The sequence below is a fragment of the Leuciscus leuciscus genome (assembly GCF_965113295.1).
Source record: "Leuciscus leuciscus genome assembly, chromosome: 1".
In the NCBI taxonomy this organism is placed as follows: Eukaryota; Metazoa; Chordata; class Actinopteri; order Cypriniformes; family Leuciscidae; genus Leuciscus; species Leuciscus leuciscus.
Window position 1 is genome coordinate 64,010,986 of NC_138725.1, and position 20,470 is coordinate 64,031,455.

The 20,470-nt window shown below is 38.0% G+C and overlaps 2 protein-coding genes across 2 annotated transcripts; one reads left to right on the forward strand and one right to left on the reverse strand.

Annotated features, from left to right (window-relative positions):
* Nucleotides 1–581: 581 nt before the first annotated feature.
* LOC309480025 (RING finger protein 222) lies at nt 582–2,942 on the reverse strand. The gene has a single exon (XM_082144372.1). It carries the CDS (start codon nt 2,831–2,833, stop codon nt 2,228–2,230), a length of 606 nt encoding a protein of 201 aa, XP_082000498.1. The 5' UTR covers nt 2,834–2,942; the 3' UTR covers nt 582–2,227.
* Nucleotides 2,943–4,924: 1,982 nt separating this feature from the next.
* Nucleotides 4,925–19,890, forward strand: ndel1b (nudE neurodevelopment protein 1-like 1b). The gene is made up of 9 exons (XM_082143698.1): nt 4,925–5,059; nt 9,275–9,369; nt 11,756–11,909; nt 14,705–14,853; nt 15,046–15,182; nt 17,254–17,430; nt 17,711–17,802; nt 17,929–18,071; nt 18,593–19,890. Exons 2-9 carry the CDS (start codon nt 9,284–9,286, stop codon nt 18,681–18,683), a joined length of 1,029 nt encoding a protein of 342 aa, XP_081999824.1. The 5' UTR covers nt 4,925–5,059; nt 9,275–9,283; the 3' UTR covers nt 18,684–19,890.
* The last annotated feature ends 580 nt before the right edge of the window (nt 19,891–20,470 follow it).

Here is a 20,470-nt window from a genome sequence, read left to right on the forward strand (position 1 = left end):
AACCTCAAACTGCTGTAATAACAATGTCCTGACATTATATAAGGCATGCATGCCTTTATAGGATTGTAAGGGAAATAATTGAAAAGCTTGATGTCTGAAACTGGCGTATCTTTGACAAATCAGGTGTTTATCTCAATATGAAACTCACACATTTCTCATCTAGTTCCAAATAATGTTGACTATATAGTGCAACAATCGGGTTCCGGAAGTAAAAACTCCAGTCATTTTCTCCATAGGGAAAATTATTTTTAATGATAACTTATAAACCTTTAAAGACAGCCTTACTGTGAGCGACAATGTTGTTAATCGACACTATTTGCTTCTTCTGCAGCCGTCAGCCTGCATTATTTCATCTTAATAATGTTTAGATGAATATTTCATCTAATATTTTAAGAATATTTCTTCATAAAATAATTGTTTAACAGTGGAATTTGTGGTGAAAAACTACAATACCCATGATGCTGTACTGAAAATTACACCAATCAGAGAGTCGAAACAACATCTCGTTAGCTCCGCCCACTCCCATGAAGCACTGCGAATGTCGCAAATCGAGTCGATCTCCCTATGCTCTCAAAATACTGTTGAATATTTATGCATATTTTGCAATAAACTTATTTGTTTCTAGATATAATCAACAACTTTAATACTTTTATAATTCTCCATCGGTTTTTATTAGATTATGTCATTCGCAGTGCTTCATGGGATATAGTTCTTTCCCTCACTTATCGTTAAGTACAGTAAAGTGGTCAAAAGTGATGTCTGGCCTTGAAATAAATTGACATCTTCACCCTTTATTCAAATTATTACAATTTTTGTTAAAGATTTTTTGCGTAGTTGTGCTTGGAGTCAATTGTTTTGTTAGTGATAACGCAATGAAACATGCAAAATTGTGCAGATATAATTTTTTGCCAGGCTGTCATACAAAGAAATTATGAACACATGCAAAAGAGAACCGTCAGATATTAATAACTGACTATGTTTCAATGTATGCTTTTTCCTATGAGCTTCTTTGTTTTTCTATGCATTTGTTTTTGCAAAGTCAAATAAAACCTGTAGCTGTAGTTTACCCCCTTTTGTTTTGCCAAATAATTTTGTTAGATAAATACCTTAAGTTTAGTGTTTTGTTCTCCCCGCATATTTAAAAATATAAAATATTTTCCTCACATTTTAATCGAACTTGTAGGGTCATTAAAAACAAACATCGCTTTTGGCCACTACTGTACAAAGTCTTGTATACCTTTGTCTTTTTGTTTGACTTTCAAATACTTTTTTTTTGCTTTAAATAAACTTTTGTAATGTTGTGATTAAACTCTGATTGGTTTGGTTTAGTGCTTATAACGCTTTCCCTATGAGATAAATGAATAAAAAAATTAAAAAGTTCCAAATTTGTTTTTAGGAGAAACATTAAACAAATTGAATGCTTAAAACTGATAAATTCATTACATCACCTGAACCATGAAAGAAACTTTCTGAACAATAAAATTTGTCCTCTGGGAGAAGACACACTTACAGTCCGAACATGTACACATGAAGATATTTAAGGGTTCAAGTGTGTGTTCAGTTCAGGTATGTGACATAAACACCCTCCAATCAAGTAGTGACTGATAACTTCTGCAGAATGTGAGGTATTAGTCATGTCATGGCTGGATCTAAGCACTAACCCGTGCTACAAGAATTTCTGGACAAGCGAGGGTGTGTGTATCATTCCTTCCAGGCATTGCAAGCAGTCGAGAAAAGCTCAAAGTAAAGTCTCATCATCACACCCTTCCCTTTTCTCCATTCTCAACCCTGCTGTGTCCACGGTAGCTGCAACTGAATCCCACGGTCTTTCTTTCTCCAAGATCAAATGTCAACCAGACGACAAGCTCATCTTTGCTTCTCAAGGTTTAAACGTCTCCCGTCCCCTCAGTAGCTCCGGGGAAGCGTGCCAAGCTCAAGAACACCTTTGTAGATTCAGATCCAGAACAAAATACTTGTTTATCCATTAAGTAACACTATACAATGACTTTGTTTTTATAATGAAACCACCTCCAGCATGCCTCCCTCCAAGACATGTCAGAACAAGCCTTGGAAATGATCCCACAATAACCGTCTGTTCTTCATAAAACATTCATTGTGACTGAGTGAAACCAGTCAATGCATCTCTTTTTCAGAAAGCGTGGCTTAATAAGAATATATACTATTCTTAAAGCGTTTGATCGTACATGAGGCAGCAGTTCAGGAGCCTTTATGCCAGTAGAACCCATGGAAGTGTGGCAGCCACCAGTGCCAATAAGGTGAAAGTGATCATTAAGATCAGAAGGCAGCAGGAGATGGTGCAAAGTCTCTGTCCATTATTGCCGTAGTCCCTCTGTAAGCCTGAAGCTATCCCAATGTCAATAACATCCCCCTCTGTCATGGGTCGACCCAACTCACTTATGATGAACACCTCTGAAGCGTCTTTAGGACAGACGAGTCTTCGTCTACACAGTCTACATGAAATCCTCCCTAGACACCTGCCGATACAGCCGAGACCTCCGCTATGAGACCTGGGAACAGAATTCCTTGGGAACACAGGAGTGGGGACGGGTGGCACTTCCAGTGTCCTTCCGATCCTTTTGTCCTCAGCCAGGGAAAATGTTAATCTGTGGTGCTTTGTGATGAATGTCAGGTGTCTGCAGACAGGACAGATGATAGCATCCCGTTTAATGGAGCCGTTCTGGGTGGTGTTCACCAGGGTTCGCACTAAGCAGTCATGGCAGAAGTGATGCCCGCAGCTGAGCGTCCTGGCGCTGTCCGTGAGGCTCTCGTAACACACCGGACACTCGCTGTCTTCCTGAGCCTCCTCATCCATGACTCTCCGCTTTCGATAACTCCAGCTGGATCGCCTCGACTGGCTTTGAGATGCTGGACGAGGTGAACAGCGTCAGCCTTCGGAAACACACACACACACACTGACACAGGTAACCGATACTCCCATAAGATAACATGCTGACTCGTGACGACAGACATCGCCATGCGAAGAATGTTGAAAAACTAGATCTGTTGCTAAAGAAACTGGAAATAGTTCAAAATAGACCATAGTTATGCTGTTTCAGCCGAGTACTTGTGCCTTTTAGACATAGGCTACTTTTGTTATTTTATGTTATTTTATTAATGATGATGATAATATTATATGAACATTTTGATTGAATTTATATATTTTTAGTTCATTGAATTTTGAGTTAATACAATGGAGATTTAAACTCAAAATATGATGTTATCTGAAGCACATTAATTATAAGTTGATTTGACAAAAGATAAAAATATGATAATATTATATGAAAACATTTATAGAGAGAAATTAAGTTTAAAAACGCATGAAATTATTCCGTTATTTTATGTAATATTTTTCTATGGCCTAATAATAATATTTATTATTATTATTATTATTTATCACTGTAACAATTATTGTTGGTTTAACTTAAAAAAGTAAGTAAATTTTGAGTACATTGAATTTTGAGTTAATACAATGGAGATTTAAACTCAAAATATTATGTTATCTGAAGCACATTAATTATAAGTTGATTTGACAAAAGATAAAAAGTTCTGATGACAAATCATGAAAATGTATGAAGCTTTTTACAGTGTATGAAGCATTTAGGTCTATATAAATAAAGGAAAAAAAAAAGGAAAAATAAACGTATAGCCGAAAACTCAAGGCCTTTTTGCAACTAAATTGAATAAACTAAGATCATTTCTTTAAAAAATAGATATTTATGTGGGGGAACATGGGGGAAGACCCCCCCCCCCCCCCCCCCCACACACACACAAGAACAATGTGCTTTTACTTTTAAATTGTAACATATTTAGATATAAGTTTAATATGTGCAGGATGATGATGCATCAGCCAATGTGTTATAGGAAATAAATAGAGACATTTGTTTGTAAAATTTACTTCTTTTTTTTCAAAGAGGCCATCTTATCCCAGTACTGACTTTTGATATAAATCGTATTAATATATATATATATATATATATATATATATATATATATATATATATATATATATATTATTATTTTTTTATTTTATTTTTAAGTGTCATTAATGTAAAATACTAAATCAACTATTCTATTTAAAATTTAATTTTGACCATTTAGTTGAATAATTTAATAGGCTAACTGACAACACAAAACAGAATCTCATTAAAAGAGATTTATCTGAAAGGTAAAATAATTCTATCACTTATGCAGGCATATGAATATTTAATTATTTAAGTGCTCACATTTTAATTGAAGATATGCTATAGCAACACTATGAAAAATGGAATGATTTCACTCCACTAACCTATAGGTTTTGATAAAAGCAAAGATGTCTAATTCATGGAAATACCGAATTATAACCCCATTAATTACAATAAGTATTACATTTAAAAATGATAAGATAACACTAGTAACAACATGCCACTCGGGCCTTCTGTGGTGGCTCATCTTACCCCAATGGTCTACTTTTGATCTTTTTACTTCAAAATAAAAAATATAACTTTTACTCCACAAATCTAAAAACATTGATGTGTCCACAAATCCCGCATTTACGAAACAGACACACACAAACTTTCATAATACAATGAAATTAGATCAGTTTGCCTGACTAAATCTCACAAATATTGATCTTCAGATGAAATGACAAAAATATGTTTTCATGTATTATTATTATTTCCAGGCAGACATGAACTTTACGTGAAGACCTAACGCGCCATCGTGTGGTGTGATTTACAGGAGAGATTTGGTCAATGGTAAAATGGAACTTGACTCTCTGATCTTTCCCCGTTTTAAAAGCACCGATACGCGCTGATCGCGTCAGATTCAGATTCAGAGGACCTTTACTATTTACTGTACAGTCTGTACCTCATTAAAAAGCACGCGCCTTTCGAGCGTTTCACTGACGTTAGAATGACGCAAAGACGCGCGGTGTCGTCATCTTACCGGAAGTTGAAGAGGGAAATCAGGAGTCGCGTTGGCATTTGTATCAGCCGACGCTCGAGCTCAGGAGAGACGAAGCAGAGCCTGTCCGCAGACCTCAGGAATAGGACATGAGAAGGTACAGTTTCATGACCTTTATGCTGTCGTTTATGATAATAATTCCTATTCAAAGGGCGGTTATGAAATGAAAGGCTTTATAATTTAAACAGACTGTTATCTTAAGCTGTCATTCTCTGGCCACTGAAGACCAACAGTTGTTGAAACATGATTTTTTTCTTCAAGTGCCGGTTTCTTCTGGCGTAACGTTACAGTCAAAACGCCTTTAACGATTCATATCGTGAGGAATTTAAACCACATCTTATTGAGTTGTGATAGTAATGATTTAAATGGTATATAAAAGTCTGTATTGGGTTTTATTTATAAACGTTGGTCAAATCCGCTGGCCTGCCGGGAGAAACATCAACCTATATCATGATTCACGTGCGGTTTTCGATTCTCAACGAATCAACGGTGCGTATTTTTGCTAATGTTTAATATTAATTTTCGGGCTCATGATTCTTTTTATATTGAGCGTTGACCCCTGGTCGTCTTCTGATTTGGTAATATGACCTCATTGGTCTTACGTCTTAACCTCAGCTAAACAAATTTAGCATTTGTTTGACAAGTCATGCACATCATCTTCACACAGATATTTGTTAGAAATACATGAACATTGTGTATGTATTGTTTACTGTTAAGATTATATGATAAGGTTCTTTCATCTGTTTTTCATCGTTTGTCTTGCGGTATAACGTTCATGATAAATAGGCTATTAAAGTTATGTCTTTCACACATCTATACAAATATTGATTGTACCTTTAATGTAATTGCAGCAATGTTTGTTCTCGTGTTCACAGGTTTGTGACATTGGGTCTGATTAGATTTCTAATGTCATTTCAGTCTTGTCATACCAAAAAAAAAGAAATATGATAAAGCATATTAAGTATTGGAGAAAAAAAGTTGGCTATATTGACAGTGGTGCTACTTGAAAGCAGTTCAGATAACTCCGATAACTTCATCCCCAAATCATTTAGGATATGGCACGTGTTTATAGTGCATTACTCAGCAGGATATGATGTGCTGGATTGTGATTTTGGGAATAATGTCATCCTTGGAAAAAAAAAAAAATCTGGCCTATCCTCTAGTGATCTGACTGTGTATAAGTCACTGGCACAGAGTGTAGGTTGCGGAAAGCATTGCGTTAGACAGGAACCATCCCACTGTCCTGTGGTGCGGGACCGGCGCTCTGTGACCGGACAGATGGCCTCGCTGTCAGGAGTCAGTTTGGGAGGGGTGAGGAACTCTGCGTGGCGGCTTAAGACATTACAAATGACAACAATTGTAATGACATCAGCTTTGACTGCCTTCAGGAGAGTGAATCCCATTGGAGCCAAATTCTGCTACATAGGCTAGTAAAAAAGAAGAAAAACACTGCTGTTTTTGTGTTTGATGGATTGATTGTTCTGTACAGGACAGGTGTGATTTCTTTAGCATGCTGTTTCATTAAATTAGAGGGAAATTTCTGATTATTTTTTTAAATGAATATTTGTACTTTTCTGCTCAATCTGTTCTTTAATATCGAGTCCAACCAATAAATGGCACCACTTGTTGAGTCTGAACAACACTACTACACAACTGTGTTCAGCATGAAACGGTTTTCACTGGTAAAATAACTTATTCAATTTATAGTTTGCCCTTTATTTATCATTTGACTCTGTACAGCCACCTACTCTCACGTTAATGATGTGTAGCATTTTAAACATAAAGTTAGACATAACCTCAAAGAAAGTAATTTTAAAATTGTGACATCCAGGGCTGGAACAGACATATTGGAAAAACCTTCATACTATAATAAGTCACCATGAAATCAAAATGGATTTGTTGTGGAATATTGCTAGATTGATCGTTTTGCCGATTAATCGGCACCGATAACCAATTGCTTGAACAACCTGTTATAGGGAAAAAATCCATACCCAGTTTATCCAGGTTGCATCCGTTGCTGGAGCGAATGAGAAGGCTGCGCTGTCAGTATACAGTACGAGAGCGACCTCTAGAGGTGAAATAAAAACTATCACTGACGCCTCGTGGTGTTTGTTTTGACACGTGAAACTGCGCTCGGCTCAGAGCGGGACACTTCAATGCTGTGGCCTTTGTGTAGATATTTAAAGATCGCCATCTTTAAGCATGGCTGTTTGAATTTATATTATTGTAACATTTTACAATAAGTGTTCATTTGTAAGTTGACATTAACTAAGGCTAATAAATTAACAAATTTTCATCATTAACTAATACATTTTTACTTTTTAAAGTTGTATCTCTTGACATTACTTGATGCACTAACGATCAACTAACGAATGATCAAGGTAGGCTATAATAATAATATATTAATATTTTTTTATATTAAAAAGTACAGTACATTTTCATGGTTCTGTACTAAGTTTACATTTTAAAGTTCAGTACTATTTTATGTGTTATGTTTGTTTTCAGTTAGTGTCCATTTTAAAAACTAGGCTATCGGTTGATGAATCAAACATAATAATCTTTATCATTAAAATCGCCCGATCTCTAAATATTGCATTATTATAAACAATTAATCCATAATCTTTAATCAAAATAACTTCCCTTCCCTTTTGCTGCGACATCTCATTTCTTCTCTGATGACGTGTTTACTGGCGTGAGGGCGGGATCAACCTGTCACTCACTCGAGATCCACCAATAGAAAACCACAACCATCCAATCAATTAGGTTACTGATGGACAAAATCAAGTCCTGTACTACATTTTTTTTTTTTCTAGTTCGAGAAGCTGTTTCACTTGAATATACGTCACAATAATAGGCAAGAAAACTTCTGCTCATTGAAATCTTAAGTCAGAAGTTTCAAACCTGATGTTAGTTTTCTTGTTGTTATTCCATATTTACAATAATGAGGGTGCGATAGTTTCATTTACTATTTAAATGTGCCCAATTGTATGCATAGTCATTTGCAACAGGAATGTAGAAGGTGTGGGAAAGCGCTGGGTCGCACCATGTGACACTGCTGAGAATCCGGAGAAGAATCTGGAGAATTCAGAGAGATGTGTGGAATATTTTGGACTGTTTTAGTAGCAAAACAGGTCCATCTGCTACTAGTTTAGAGGCCCGGTGCTGAGCGAAACTGATGTCTTCGGCTCACTGCTCTTCATCGTGTCAGATCTAATGAGCGATTGCACACTAAATGACCTACGATAGGAATTAATTGAGTCAAAGTTTCTGAAAAACACTGGATCTCTATGCTTGTTAAACAAATGATTTCCCAAAACAAGACAAGGATGAAGAATGTTAATGAGACGTTGTTTTAGTCACACATGACTTATAGATGCGCACAAACGTCCAAGTGTGCTTAATGTTTTTAAAAAGGGCATTATCTGTAAACATTTATCTTTATCTGAGCAAGCTTTTAAGCAGGGAAGGACTGCTCTGTTGTCCTACTGTGATAAATGGTTTCACATGTGATCTATATGAAGGCTTATTTCAAGCCAAACTGAAAATGTTGTCTTATACCCACCTCCATTTCATTCTAAACCTCTTATTGCTTTCTTCTGTGGAACACAAAAGGAGACCTTAGACAGAATGTCCTTGCTTTTACCATACAATGACCAGTTAACAAAACTGAGACATTTCTGTCTCACCATTGAAAGTCCTGCAACCAAAAATGAGGCTTTGAAAAGACATTGCGCAAGTTATCGGAATCCATAGAGACAATTTAAGTTATATCACTTCAGCAATTGTCTCTTCTAAAGACTTTGAGTAAACTGCCCAATTCATGTAGATTATATAGCCTACTTTTAAACTTTTTCTTTTTTTTTTTTGCATATTTATTTTCAGTGGTGAGACGGAAATGTCCCTGGTTTCATTATTAATGTCTTTATGTTTGTGTTTCGAAGAGGAACGAGAGTCTTGTGGGTTTGGAACGACATGAGGTTGAGTGAATGACATAATTTTCATTTTTTTGGGTCAACTATCCGTTAATTCTCTATATATTCTCTATCTCTATAAATATTTCTATATAGGATTGAAATTAAATTAGTCTGGTGTCAAAATCTAAAATGTCAAAGGCTGCAACCTGAAAAACTGTGAGCTTACAAACAAACAGCTAAGTGAACAAAAAAATATATTGGCCTTGTGTCAGATGAGGACACACACACCTTGGGATCTGTTTGTGGGGCTGTACCAGGACAAAACTGCAGTTGGAGGTGCAAATGAACAGACTCAGTGTGTCTCTCAGGACTGCTCTAATTCCCTTCTGCTTCTACAGGTCTCTACCATGGACACAGAGATGATGCCAAAATTCTCCTCAAAAGATGAGGAAATCGATTACTGGAAATGCTTGTCTCTCAAATACAAGAAGAGGTAAGCTGAAGTCATTAACTACTAGCCTAAATGTAGCAACTAGCTGGGTTTTTTACAACTGTGCAGTTTCCCTTCACATAAAGGCCATGGGGAGTCCGCTGTTTATGTTCCAACAAACAATCTGGATTTTTTTTATGGCCACATTATTTTAGTTAAACTTTGGCTGGCTGAGGCAGTATTGATTGTCTCTGTGTTCATAGTCATACCTACAATCACAAGCCCTGCATGTGGTGAATGGCTGTAAATATGACTATAGCACTTTGTCATGGAAAAACAGAGAAGATGCCACAACACACAGCGCCTTTCACTGCTCCTGACAAAAGAGATGCACTGAAACACTGTGGAAATGCTCCACAGTTCCAGTTAATTGTGTTGGGCGTCTCACAATGTCATTTGTGAAACATGTAATGCTTGAAATATGAGGTTGAGCTCTCGGTTCAGTTATAGTCAAGCTTGATTTCCTTTCACAGTGCTTGAAGTGAAGAAATTGGTTGATGTGATCAATTAAATAGTATGTGCTAGTAAGTTCTCACAAGAACAGTAGTGGTGGGAAATGCATATCTATGTAGTTTCAGGCCCAAAATGCACTCTCTGCAAGTACGTGATTTGCCTGCATATCTTAAGACTACTCCTCAGAACCCTTTAGTTTGTTTCATAATATCATTCCACAACCCGTCAAATGCCTATTTAACGCTCACTCGGCTAAAACGGCCACCAACCAACGCTAACAGGGCTGATCCGACAAAACCTGACCAATGTACCTGTTGCCGTTGGTCCAGTTTGAATTAGCCGTAAATGTTCTTGAAGATGTTTCATTTTCTTTCAGCTTTTAAATAATGATGTTAAACTTAGTTTTGCCTTGTAGTAGATCTTAAATAATTGTTTTGATGATCTTTTTGTGTTTTAAAGTGCACTTATTTTGGTGTGTTGACTTGTATACTAAAGCACATGTGAAGTACTTCATTATAATTTTTAAATGTAGTTTGTTATTCATTAGCCTGTGACGCTGATATGGCAATAAACTTAAATACAACATCGATCATTCACTGAGACATATCTGCAAAAGCAGGATTTAAAAGTGTTGTTTAGGTGTTGTTTAGCTCAGAGCGTGTTCTTGACTTGCCCAAAAGTGGAGGGAGAGTGTCTCTGATCTAAAACTGAGCTGGCAGGCAGTTGGTGTTGGCACTAATGCTGACCGTGAGTCTGCTGGTGGTCTCCGTCTGAACTCCTACACAGTTTCAACACGTGCACATGCTCCTCCTGGGCTGTGGTTTTACTGTCTCGCAGCCTTGGTGGAGCACAGGAAGTTCTCAAATCCCAGGAATTTCCTGCTGAGGAAGGAGCAAAACATGTTTTCCTGGAAATAGCCACACAAATGAGTCTGCCTTTTAACTCACTTGACAGAACACATCAAGCCTTAAAAGACGTAAGCAAACACCCAACCCACCCAACAACACCCTGACATCATGATTGGTGAGAGAACACCACTCACATTTACTTGGTTTATACGTGCCTTTGGGGTCGGTAAGAAATCTTTTGTAACATTATAAATGTCTTTACCGTCACTTTTGATCAATGTATCAATGCTGATAAAAAGTGTTAATTAAATTTTTTTTTTATTTTTTTTTTTACTTACTGACCCTCAAACTTTTGAACAGTAGTGAGTAATACCTCCAGTATGGACTGACTGTGCATTTGAGCAGCTTCCTGTTGTGGAGCGAGTGTTTTGTGCTGAGGAGGCATGCCGCACGTGTCTGGTATTTCAGGGAAGGAGGGAGGAGGTGACAGATTTAAGGTTCCCTCTGCACATTACACAAGGAGGCCTGAGGGGAAGTGACTAGGGTTAAAGGGATGTGGCATGTCAAACAGCACCACATGGCTTCGGAAACGCAGTCTAAAAACAACCAGGACCCTGCATTCACTCTGCTTAGCTCATTTCCTGCCACCAGACCGCACTATTAATCTCCAGCCAGTCTCTGACCCCTGCTGACCCCTGACCTTCAAGGGTTCAAAGTGAACATTTGGCAGTGCAGATGCATGAAGTAGATATTTTCAACAACCGCATCATTTCTGGACATGAGATGCTCCGACTCACTATCAAAACAACAGGAACTGCTGAATTCTTCTTTGTGATGTGTGTTAGGTAGCTGGGTGTCACTTTTGGACCACTTTTAGGACCTCCAGTCTGAATGGCCACAGTCCTGAGTGACTGTAATTCATTATCTGCTTTAGCACCAGCTGTCAAGGCCTAAATGCTTGTAGCATGTCAGCTCTTTGTTGCAGTCTGGGTGTCAATTTGCATTGCATAGTTAATGTGATGAATGTGCCGCCACTGTTCCAGATGGCTGGTGACGTGTGATTGTTTTATATGTTTGCGTATCTGCAGTTGTCATGACGCTCAGGAGGAGCTGCAGGAGTTTCAGGAAGGCAGTCGGGAGCTGGAGGCCGAGCTGGAAGCTCAGCTTGGTCAGGCTGAACACCGTATCCGAGACCTGCAGTCCGAGAACCAGCGGCTGAAGAGCGAGGTCGACACACTCAAGGTAGACGAGAGCAGGAATTTCCTTGCTCTTTTGAAAGGACACAAAAAAAATCCAGCCATGGCCATTTGTGGAAACCAAGTTGTGAAAATGGGGTGTTCAGAAATCATCACATTATTGGAGAGAATCTCATAAAAACCTGTCTAGCATGTCTAGGACATATTTCATTCCAATACAAAAAGAAAGAAATAGTAAATTATATTTTCCTTCAAATGAAGCCTATTTGGGATACATTTTTAAAATATACACTAGCATTCAAAGGTTTGGGATCAAGATTTGTTCTTTTAAGAAATTGCTTTTATTCAGCAAGGTTGAATTAAATTGTTCAAAAGTGACACATTTATGATGTTATAAAAGATTTCTGTTTCAAATAAATGCTGTATATTTGAATATTCTTTGCATCAAAGAATCCTGAAAAATATTTGCACAAAATTATGAAGCCGCAAAACTGTTTTTAACATTGATTATGATAAGAAAAGTTACTTGAGCATCAAATCATCATTATAATGATTTCTGAAGCATCATGTGACATTGAAGACTGGAGTAATGATGTTGAAAATCACAGGACAGAAATGGTGATTTGATCACAGGAATAAAATACATTTTAACATCTATTACAATGAAAATGTTATTTTAAATTGTAATAATATTTCACAATATTACATTTTTTTTTTCTGTATTTTTTATTCAATAAATGCAGCCTTGTTGAGCATAAGATACTTTTTTTCCCCCAAAACATTAGGTCTTACCAACCCCAAACTATTGTTACATTTATTGTCTGAATTATTATAGTAAATTAATATATAATGTAATATATTTAATAAATTCTCATTTACAGGCAAATTCTCATTACAGTACTGCCAAAAATAATTTATTTAAATTGTAATGTATATACAGTACCGTTCAAAAGTTTGGAAAAATTAATCTTTTTTTCAATGTTTCTGAAAGAAGTCTCTTATGCTCATCAAGCCTGCATTTATTTGATCAAAAATACAGAAAAAATAAATAAATAATATTGTTAAATATTACAATTTATAATAATGGTTTTGAACTTTAAAATATAATTTATTTCTGATGCAAAGCTGAATTGTCAGCATCATTACTCCAGTCTTCAGTGTCACATGATTCTTCAGAAATCATTCTAATATTCCAGTACTGTATGTGCATAATGGTAGTATTTGTGTATTTCAGTTATGCAGTTATATTTTAGAATTATCTTTTTATTCCAATACTGTAAGCAATTGTCCACACTAATACGTTCTTTTTCTCTCCGCCTGAAATTGGAAAATGCTGCTTTCACATTGCTGTGAAAATGGAGGCTTTCGAAAACAATGACGCATTTTTAGTCATATGAATCATTCATCCTAAAGCAAGAAGGTGGACGTACCACAGTTATTTTGGCTGCTCTCCATTTTAATAGCATTGTTAAAGATTAATGTCAACTTGTTCTTACTCACAGCAACTCCACCTCATTGTCCCTCCATTTAAAAAAAACGTGTGCCTCTCGAATTTTCTGCGACATATCAAAGAGGCAGAAAGTAAATAAACTCCTGACAGAAATGACACATCAAAGCGTATTATGTTTTACTCATGCGCAGTACATGGATGTGAGAAGTTTCAGTATGAATGAGATGCGCTAGTGTGTTTTCAATTGGATCCAGATTAGTGTAAACCTTGCCTGAGAAGATAAATGCAAAAATAAATGCAAATTTAGGTACTAGTAACGTAATGATGTGTTTGAGAGCATGAAGAGTGTGTAGCAGGTGGACTTTGGGGAAATCAAATGCAACAAAAGTGTACAGTTTGGCCCTTCAATGGATACAAAAGCACCTAATGACGGAGATATCTCCACACACCTTTAATCTGAAGTTTTATCTCTAAAAGATCAGCAGTGTAGCCCATGCGCTCAGTCAAGAACATCCCACAGTGCTGTGATGCAGCAGAGCCCAGTGTGAGAGCTGTCGAGGGTCTCTGTTAATCCCAAGTGCGCTGTAATTGGGTGTCCGGATGAAGAGGAAGAAAATAGAAGGCTAATGGTTGTTCCCAGTTGTTCCTCTAAGACCCTGACAGAAATATCCTGATAATGGCTTGAGTTTAGCTAGACACTTGATTTATACAGCTTTGCTTATATTTGGACAAGGTCTACTTACCCAAATAACATTTAAACGGATTGCTTGTGCTGTCCCAGAAAGCACGATCATTAACTGATCACATTCTCCAAAACATAGAACTAGCCTTTGCCCACTGGCCTTGCATTCATTTTGGAAAATATAGGACACTCATTATTTTACCATTGTCCCAAACAATATGCTTATTTAGACTAAAAGAAATGGGGTGGATAAAGTAGGTTACCTACAGGAGAAGTCGGGAAGGTTGCCATGTGCACTGAAATTCCTCGTTTTGCTGTTCCTCATTTAAGGGACAGTTGACCAAATATTAAGACAAAAGCAAGTAAAACAAATATTGTTTTCTCTTTAAGAAACTGAGGCTGACTTTTCACCATTGTGTCACTGCAATAAAAAAAAAAGCAAGTTTCCAAATCAATGTTTGAGCTATAGATATTGAACCAGAACATCTCTGATTCGGATAGGATTGGGCTCTCTGGGAATGTCTGGATGTGTCATGTGCTCTTGATATGGTTTTTACAAGAACACGAAAGGAAAAGTAGTCCTGTCTTAAGGGGAATTCTTTGTTAGTTTTTATAGCTGATATGTTTTCTCACCAGCCATTGTCAAAGTTCAGATAGTTTATTAGGGTTGGTGACTCAGACTATGTCTCCCCTGTGTCCCTGACTGCAGGATAAACTGGAGCAGCAGTACGCCCAGAGCTATAAGCAGATCTCCATGCTGGAGGACGACCTGGTCCAGACGCGTGGCATCAAGGAACAGCTGCACAAATATGTCAGAGAGCTGGAGCAGGCCAACGATGACCTGGAGAGAGCCAAGAGGTACACGACAACATTGTTTTGTCATTCTAAACTAACTTTGCTCTGATTTGCTAGACTACTTTTGTATAGACCGTTTAGAAATGGGACAAGACTAGCTTACACGTCACTAATGTCCAACAAACCCTGACCAAACTACATGGAGCGAGTGTTGTGCTAAAGATATATTTACAATGACGGTCTGGATTTGTGCAGGGCCACCATCACATCTCTGGAGGACTTTGAACAGAGGCTAAACCAGGCGATAGAGCGGAACGCATTCCTGGAGAGCGAACTGGACGAGAAGGAGTCACTCCTGGTTTCAGTGCAGAGGTTGAAGGATGAAGCTAGAGGTAAACTTTACTACAGGGCTTGACATTCACTTTTTTGCTCACCAGCCACTGTGGTTTCCAAAGTTACTAGCTATTTTCACTGGCCACAATTTTGACATCAGTACCATGGGAAAAACTGCCATATAGATATTTTAAATATTATCTCATAATTTGCCTGCTGTCACTTTAAGACCTGATGCACGGATCCATTTTACTGTTACACATGCGTTTTCTTTCTCAACTGTTTACGTTCACTAAAAGTAAAAACATAACTGACTGTTTACGTGAATACTCGCCAAGACTGGCATTTTGTCATTATTTTGTGTGTATTTGACTGTTAAACGGCAATAAGCAGTGAAAAATAACTCTTTAGTCCTGAGAGGCGGCTTTGTGCGCGCACTTTGAGCACAAAAACGGCGGGAATGAGTAAAATTATGTGCAATACGCACAATATTCCCACGCCAAAATTCGAGCTGCCAAAGTGGCTAGTAAGAGTGACTGCGTTACACAGCACTGCTGAAATCCACCCGCATTTGGCAGGTTTGCGGTAGAGCCCTGCACGGGCCAAACAAATCCAGCCCTCACCCGGCCCTGGCCCGTTGTGTTCAAGCCCTAACCCGGCCCCAGCCAGACAACGTCTGCGTTTGTTTTGGTTTTTTTCAGCCCCGACCCAAGACCAACATCAATATCACTATAAGCTCTCTCTGATGCGCGCTGTCTCTGCTACACACACGCTACTAAGAGGTGAACTTTTATTATAGGCCTCAAACATAACTACCACCACCGACAATCATGCCCACAAATATTAATACAGACTGTCCATTACAGAGAAGCATTAGCTTGCATTAGAGAATATTATATAGCCAAATGTGATCCAGAACGTAAATAAAGATTTACGGCTTTCCTTTTTTTGATGTTAAGTAACTTTACTGAAGAACAACTTTTCAAAGAACTCTTCGCCAACAGGCTAACGTTAAATAATAAAAAATATAATAAATTAAAAAAAATCCGTTGAACTGAGTAGGCTGTATGTACGTTGGTCACCATTCACTGTTTATTCGCGAGTGTTGTGAAGAAAAAGAATAGTATCCACTGTTGAAGGCCTCAGGCTCATTGTTTGTTGTGGTAATCAAATCAAAACTCTTTCAAAATGCAGCTTTTCCTGAAGCATTGGGAACTTTTATTTACTCCCCACGCTCCAATTTCTCCCCGATGCTCTGCATGGTCAACCGTCACCTAATGCATTACACACGTCGCGTTACTTGCGTATTGCATTGCTTATTTATAATTATCAATATAACAATATCTCATACAGTAGCCTGCGCTCTGCGCGTATATTATGGGCAAGATGAAAGGAGAGAAGCTAAATGAGCCCGAGCCTGATCTGTAAAAAAAAAAAAAAAAAAAAAAGGCCCGAGCCCGGCCCGAATGGACTCAGCCTGTCGGGCTTTGTCAGGACCCGACGGGCTTGCAGACCTCTAGTTTGCGTGTGTTAATGTCAAGCCCTGTTACACTTTATTGCAGCACTGCAATTAAAGGCGTGTAGCTGACACAAACTGACTCATTGCTCAGCTTTTCAAGGAGATTAAGCAGAAATTATGACCAACTTTTCTTCCCAATTGTTATTTATCAAATGAGGAAGAAACACGTAGGACAGGACCTGTAGAAGTGTCCCATGCAAACTAAATGATTTGTGTTGCTGGAGGGGAGGAATTGAAACTCGTGTGGCTTTTGGACGACCTTTATTACGAGAGCACATTCATTTTTAAAAATGAGGTGTGTGCATACATTTATAAGAAACATGACAACGTTCCATAAAAAAAAATATTAAAAAAACATTGTAAATTTTGACATTAAAAACCATCAAAAATGTTGGCATGAACCGTAATGAACTTACAATAGAAGCCAAGGTATTCTGGGCAGAAACCGAAATCTCCACGGACAGGTTTTTGTAGTGCCGACTCATCAAAAAAACATGTTTTTCTGTGGTAATCGATATGTTTGCAGATACTGTCAAGTTGAAGAATTGAACAAAACATTCCATTTCAGTTTGTTCTGGTTTATCAGTGAAAAAATGTGCATGTTCACATAGACTTGCGGCAAGAGTTGGCTGTACGAGAGAGGACTTCAGATGTTGTCAGGATGTCGGCCCCCAGCTCTCCCACCCTAGACATTGATAAGACAGACTCTGCCGTGCAAGCGTCCCTGTCCCTCCCGGCCACACCTGTAGGGAATAAGACCATGGACCACCCTTTCATTGCTTCTAAAGGTTGGTGTTCTGTGTCATTGAGTTTAATAGTATCAACCAATAACTCTCACTTCTTAGCCAATGAACAGTAGAGGTGGTTTCCTTTGCATCCGTTCAAAAAAATCTACCAAGTCTTTTCAGTGGATACTGTAAAATAGAAACATTTTCTTTTTGTTTTTCTTTGTAAAATTTTATGTAAATGATTTCAACATTATATTAGCCATTGATATTCATGTTATTTTAGCAAACTCTTTTAACAGTCTGACTGCCAGCAGCAACATTCATGTTTTTTTCTCCAAAGGGTTGACCAATGGCTATGGAAACTCTCCCCTCACACCATCCGCACGCATCTCAGCCCTTAACATCGTTGGTGACCTCCTGCGGAAAGTCGGGGTAATTCCTGAATACTTTCAATCCTTACTAAGATTTTTTTTGTGTGATACCTGTATCCAAACAGATTCAAAATAAAATGAGATACAAATACTGATGGGAAAACATGGGATGTCTGTTCTTGTGCAGGCTCTTGAGTCTAAACTAGCTGCCTGTAGGAACTTTGCCAAGGACCAGGCGGCAAGGAAAAGTTACGCCACAGGAAATGGAAACCTCAACAGCAACGCAACCAAGTTCTCTCATTCACTCCACACTACGTATTTTGACAAGACGTAAGTGTTTGGATTGCTGTTGTCATAGTAGTAGTAGTTTTGGTTCTTATTCTCCAAGTAACGTCTAAATTAAGGTAACCAGATTTCTGAAATGTAAACCAGGGACATTTCCTAGTTCAGTGGTCAAAATATCATTGAAATTATACATGAACTACAAATACGGGGACAACACACTTGTACGCAAGTGTAATTAGTTTATTTTTTTATTTTTTATTTAGTTATTCATTTTGCGGTATACTTTCACCCGTGTGTGTGTGTGTGTGTGTGTGTGGAACCTTGTTATGTAGTACATATAAACAGTATTAATACCTTAAGTCCATTTTGCATACTACAAACTACCATGAAAGCGATAATGGTGTCCTCTTTGATATTTGATGGTAGTCCTCTGATCACGTCCAGGTTAAGTGTGTCATGGCTAAAGTAGCGTGTAGCTTACAGCCCCCTCTGTTAGTGAAAATATTCTTGGTGAAATAATGGTATTTTGTGTTTATTGATGTTTTGCTCATGGCTGTTGTTCACAGGACTATAAATGGACTGGACCCTGGTGCCCTGACCGCCATGGCTGCCCCACGAGCCGTGTCTCCTCCCGGCATGCTCCCTCTCAGCGTGTGACAGACGTTCCACCTCCACACAAGCTCGGACACAGTGCGGAAATGGAGAGGACACTCGAGAGAGAGAGAGAGAGAGAGAGAGAATGTGTGAGTGTGTGCGTAAGAGAGACTGAGATAACGTGCCTCGAGCGCGTCTGACAGATACATGTCAGGCGTGTGGGGGCGTTCCTGTGAGCGTCCCGCGTGGTTCTCTTGTTCTCGCAAGGTCTCACTTAAAGCCAGCAAAACGACAAGGGTCCGAGTCGGACCGCAGCTTCAGTTGTGAGTGTTTTTAGTGAGCCGCACAATTTAAAAGATGTTTAGCAAATATAAAAAACGATTAAAAAGAATGAAAAGGGATTTTCTTTGAGGTGAACGTCACTGTGTGTTGTACGAGTGTTTGGGGCATGTGTGAGATCTGAACGTCCCCTCAGCCTTGATTTACATGTTCACTGTTTTCAGGTTCAGTAAAGGGTCTTAATGTGGAGGTCAGCAGATGTTTAACTAGAATGAATGCAAGAAAACCTTCATGTTACACCACTTCACCTACCTTTAAAAGCCCCTTTAATGAATTATTAACCCAGCTGGCTGGACACCAGTCTGCATAATGCAACCTCTCTTTTAGGGCTTCAAAAGACTGATTTCTGTACTTCCACGGTTATAAAGTGTTTACTGTGTAAGATCTCATGGTCATCATCACCCTGTATTGACACACAAACTGCTTTGACTGTTACTCAGTCTCTGTGCAATGTGACCGTCGTCACAGAACTTTGTCAGTGGTTGTACGAACCTCATTTCTATCCCATGTGCCTCTGGATCTGCTGGTGAGTTTGATATTCACTGTTTATTTATTTCACTCATGGAACGGAAGCCAACTTCTGTTTGTCACAGTGTTTAAGTTCAGTTAATTTATGCAAAGCTTCAACTTCAAGTATAGGAGCACTTGTTAGTGTTTATTTACCCCTTTGAGTCTTTTGATTTCACACGCACTTTTGTTGGCTGTCTTGTTGTATTTCATGTATATAGATTTGTAAGCATAGCAGCGTTGCCCAGTAAAGCCTGTAGATACTCAAATTGGGCTGATTTGCTGTTTAATTTATTTCAGAAACGTTATGGCATGTTTTGACACAAAGATTGATTTTTACATACTGTGCATTTGTTTAAAAGCATATATCAAAATGTAAAATTGGTTGTCTAATATGCGCAAATAAATAAAGGGATACAATGAGTGTTGAGTTGAGGTTTCTTTTAATAATCACACCGTAAACGGCAGTCTGGGAAATTATTATAAAAAAGTGTGATCAAGTCATCAATGTTATGTAATATGGTGTAGTTTTGCCTTCAGAAATGGTTGACTAACCTATAGTTTGACCTATAGTACCCAAGCTGAAACTATAAGACGCTTGCTATAGGATTTAATGTAGATACTTCACAAAAATCCACTTTTCGTTTACTATAATCAAGGTAAGAGGGTCGACATTTTAAGAGAGTGGCCTATTGACGGACATTAAACCATTTCTTGAGGAAGGACACTTCATGGAAGGATGTCAACATTTTATTTAGATTAGTTAATTGTTGGAAAAGGGTGGAGAGGTAACAGGGTGGACACAACCTCTACTGTAAAAAACTTAAATTTGATACCCCTGATGCACTCAGATTCATAGTTCTCTCATCTAATCAATTAAAATGGCCGCATGGTCTAATGTTAGTGGACTATGTCTTTGTCTACCTGGTCATTTGACCAGATATCTTAAAATCTAGTGATTTATGTGTTAATTTAACCTTACCTCAATATCTTACCAAAGATTA

What these genes read in the sequence shown, in the direction of transcription:
- LOC309480025 (XM_082144372.1), bottom strand. Translation starts at nt 2,833, where the DNA reads ATGGATGAGGAGGCTCAGGAAGACAGCGAGTGTCCGGTGTGTTACGAG.
- ndel1b (XM_082143698.1), top strand. Translation starts at nt 9,284, where the DNA reads ATGGACACAGAGATGATGCCAAAATTCTCCTCAAAAGATGAGGAAATC. An exon ending in TCTCTCAAATACAAGAAGAG is followed by an intron (nt 9,370 to 11,755) that starts GTAAGCTGAAGT and finishes GCGTATCTGCAG; the next exon opens with TTGTCATGACGCTCAGGAGG. An exon ending in GCGAGGTCGACACACTCAAG is followed by an intron (nt 11,910 to 14,704) that starts GTAGACGAGAGC and finishes CCCTGACTGCAG; the next exon opens with GATAAACTGGAGCAGCAGTA.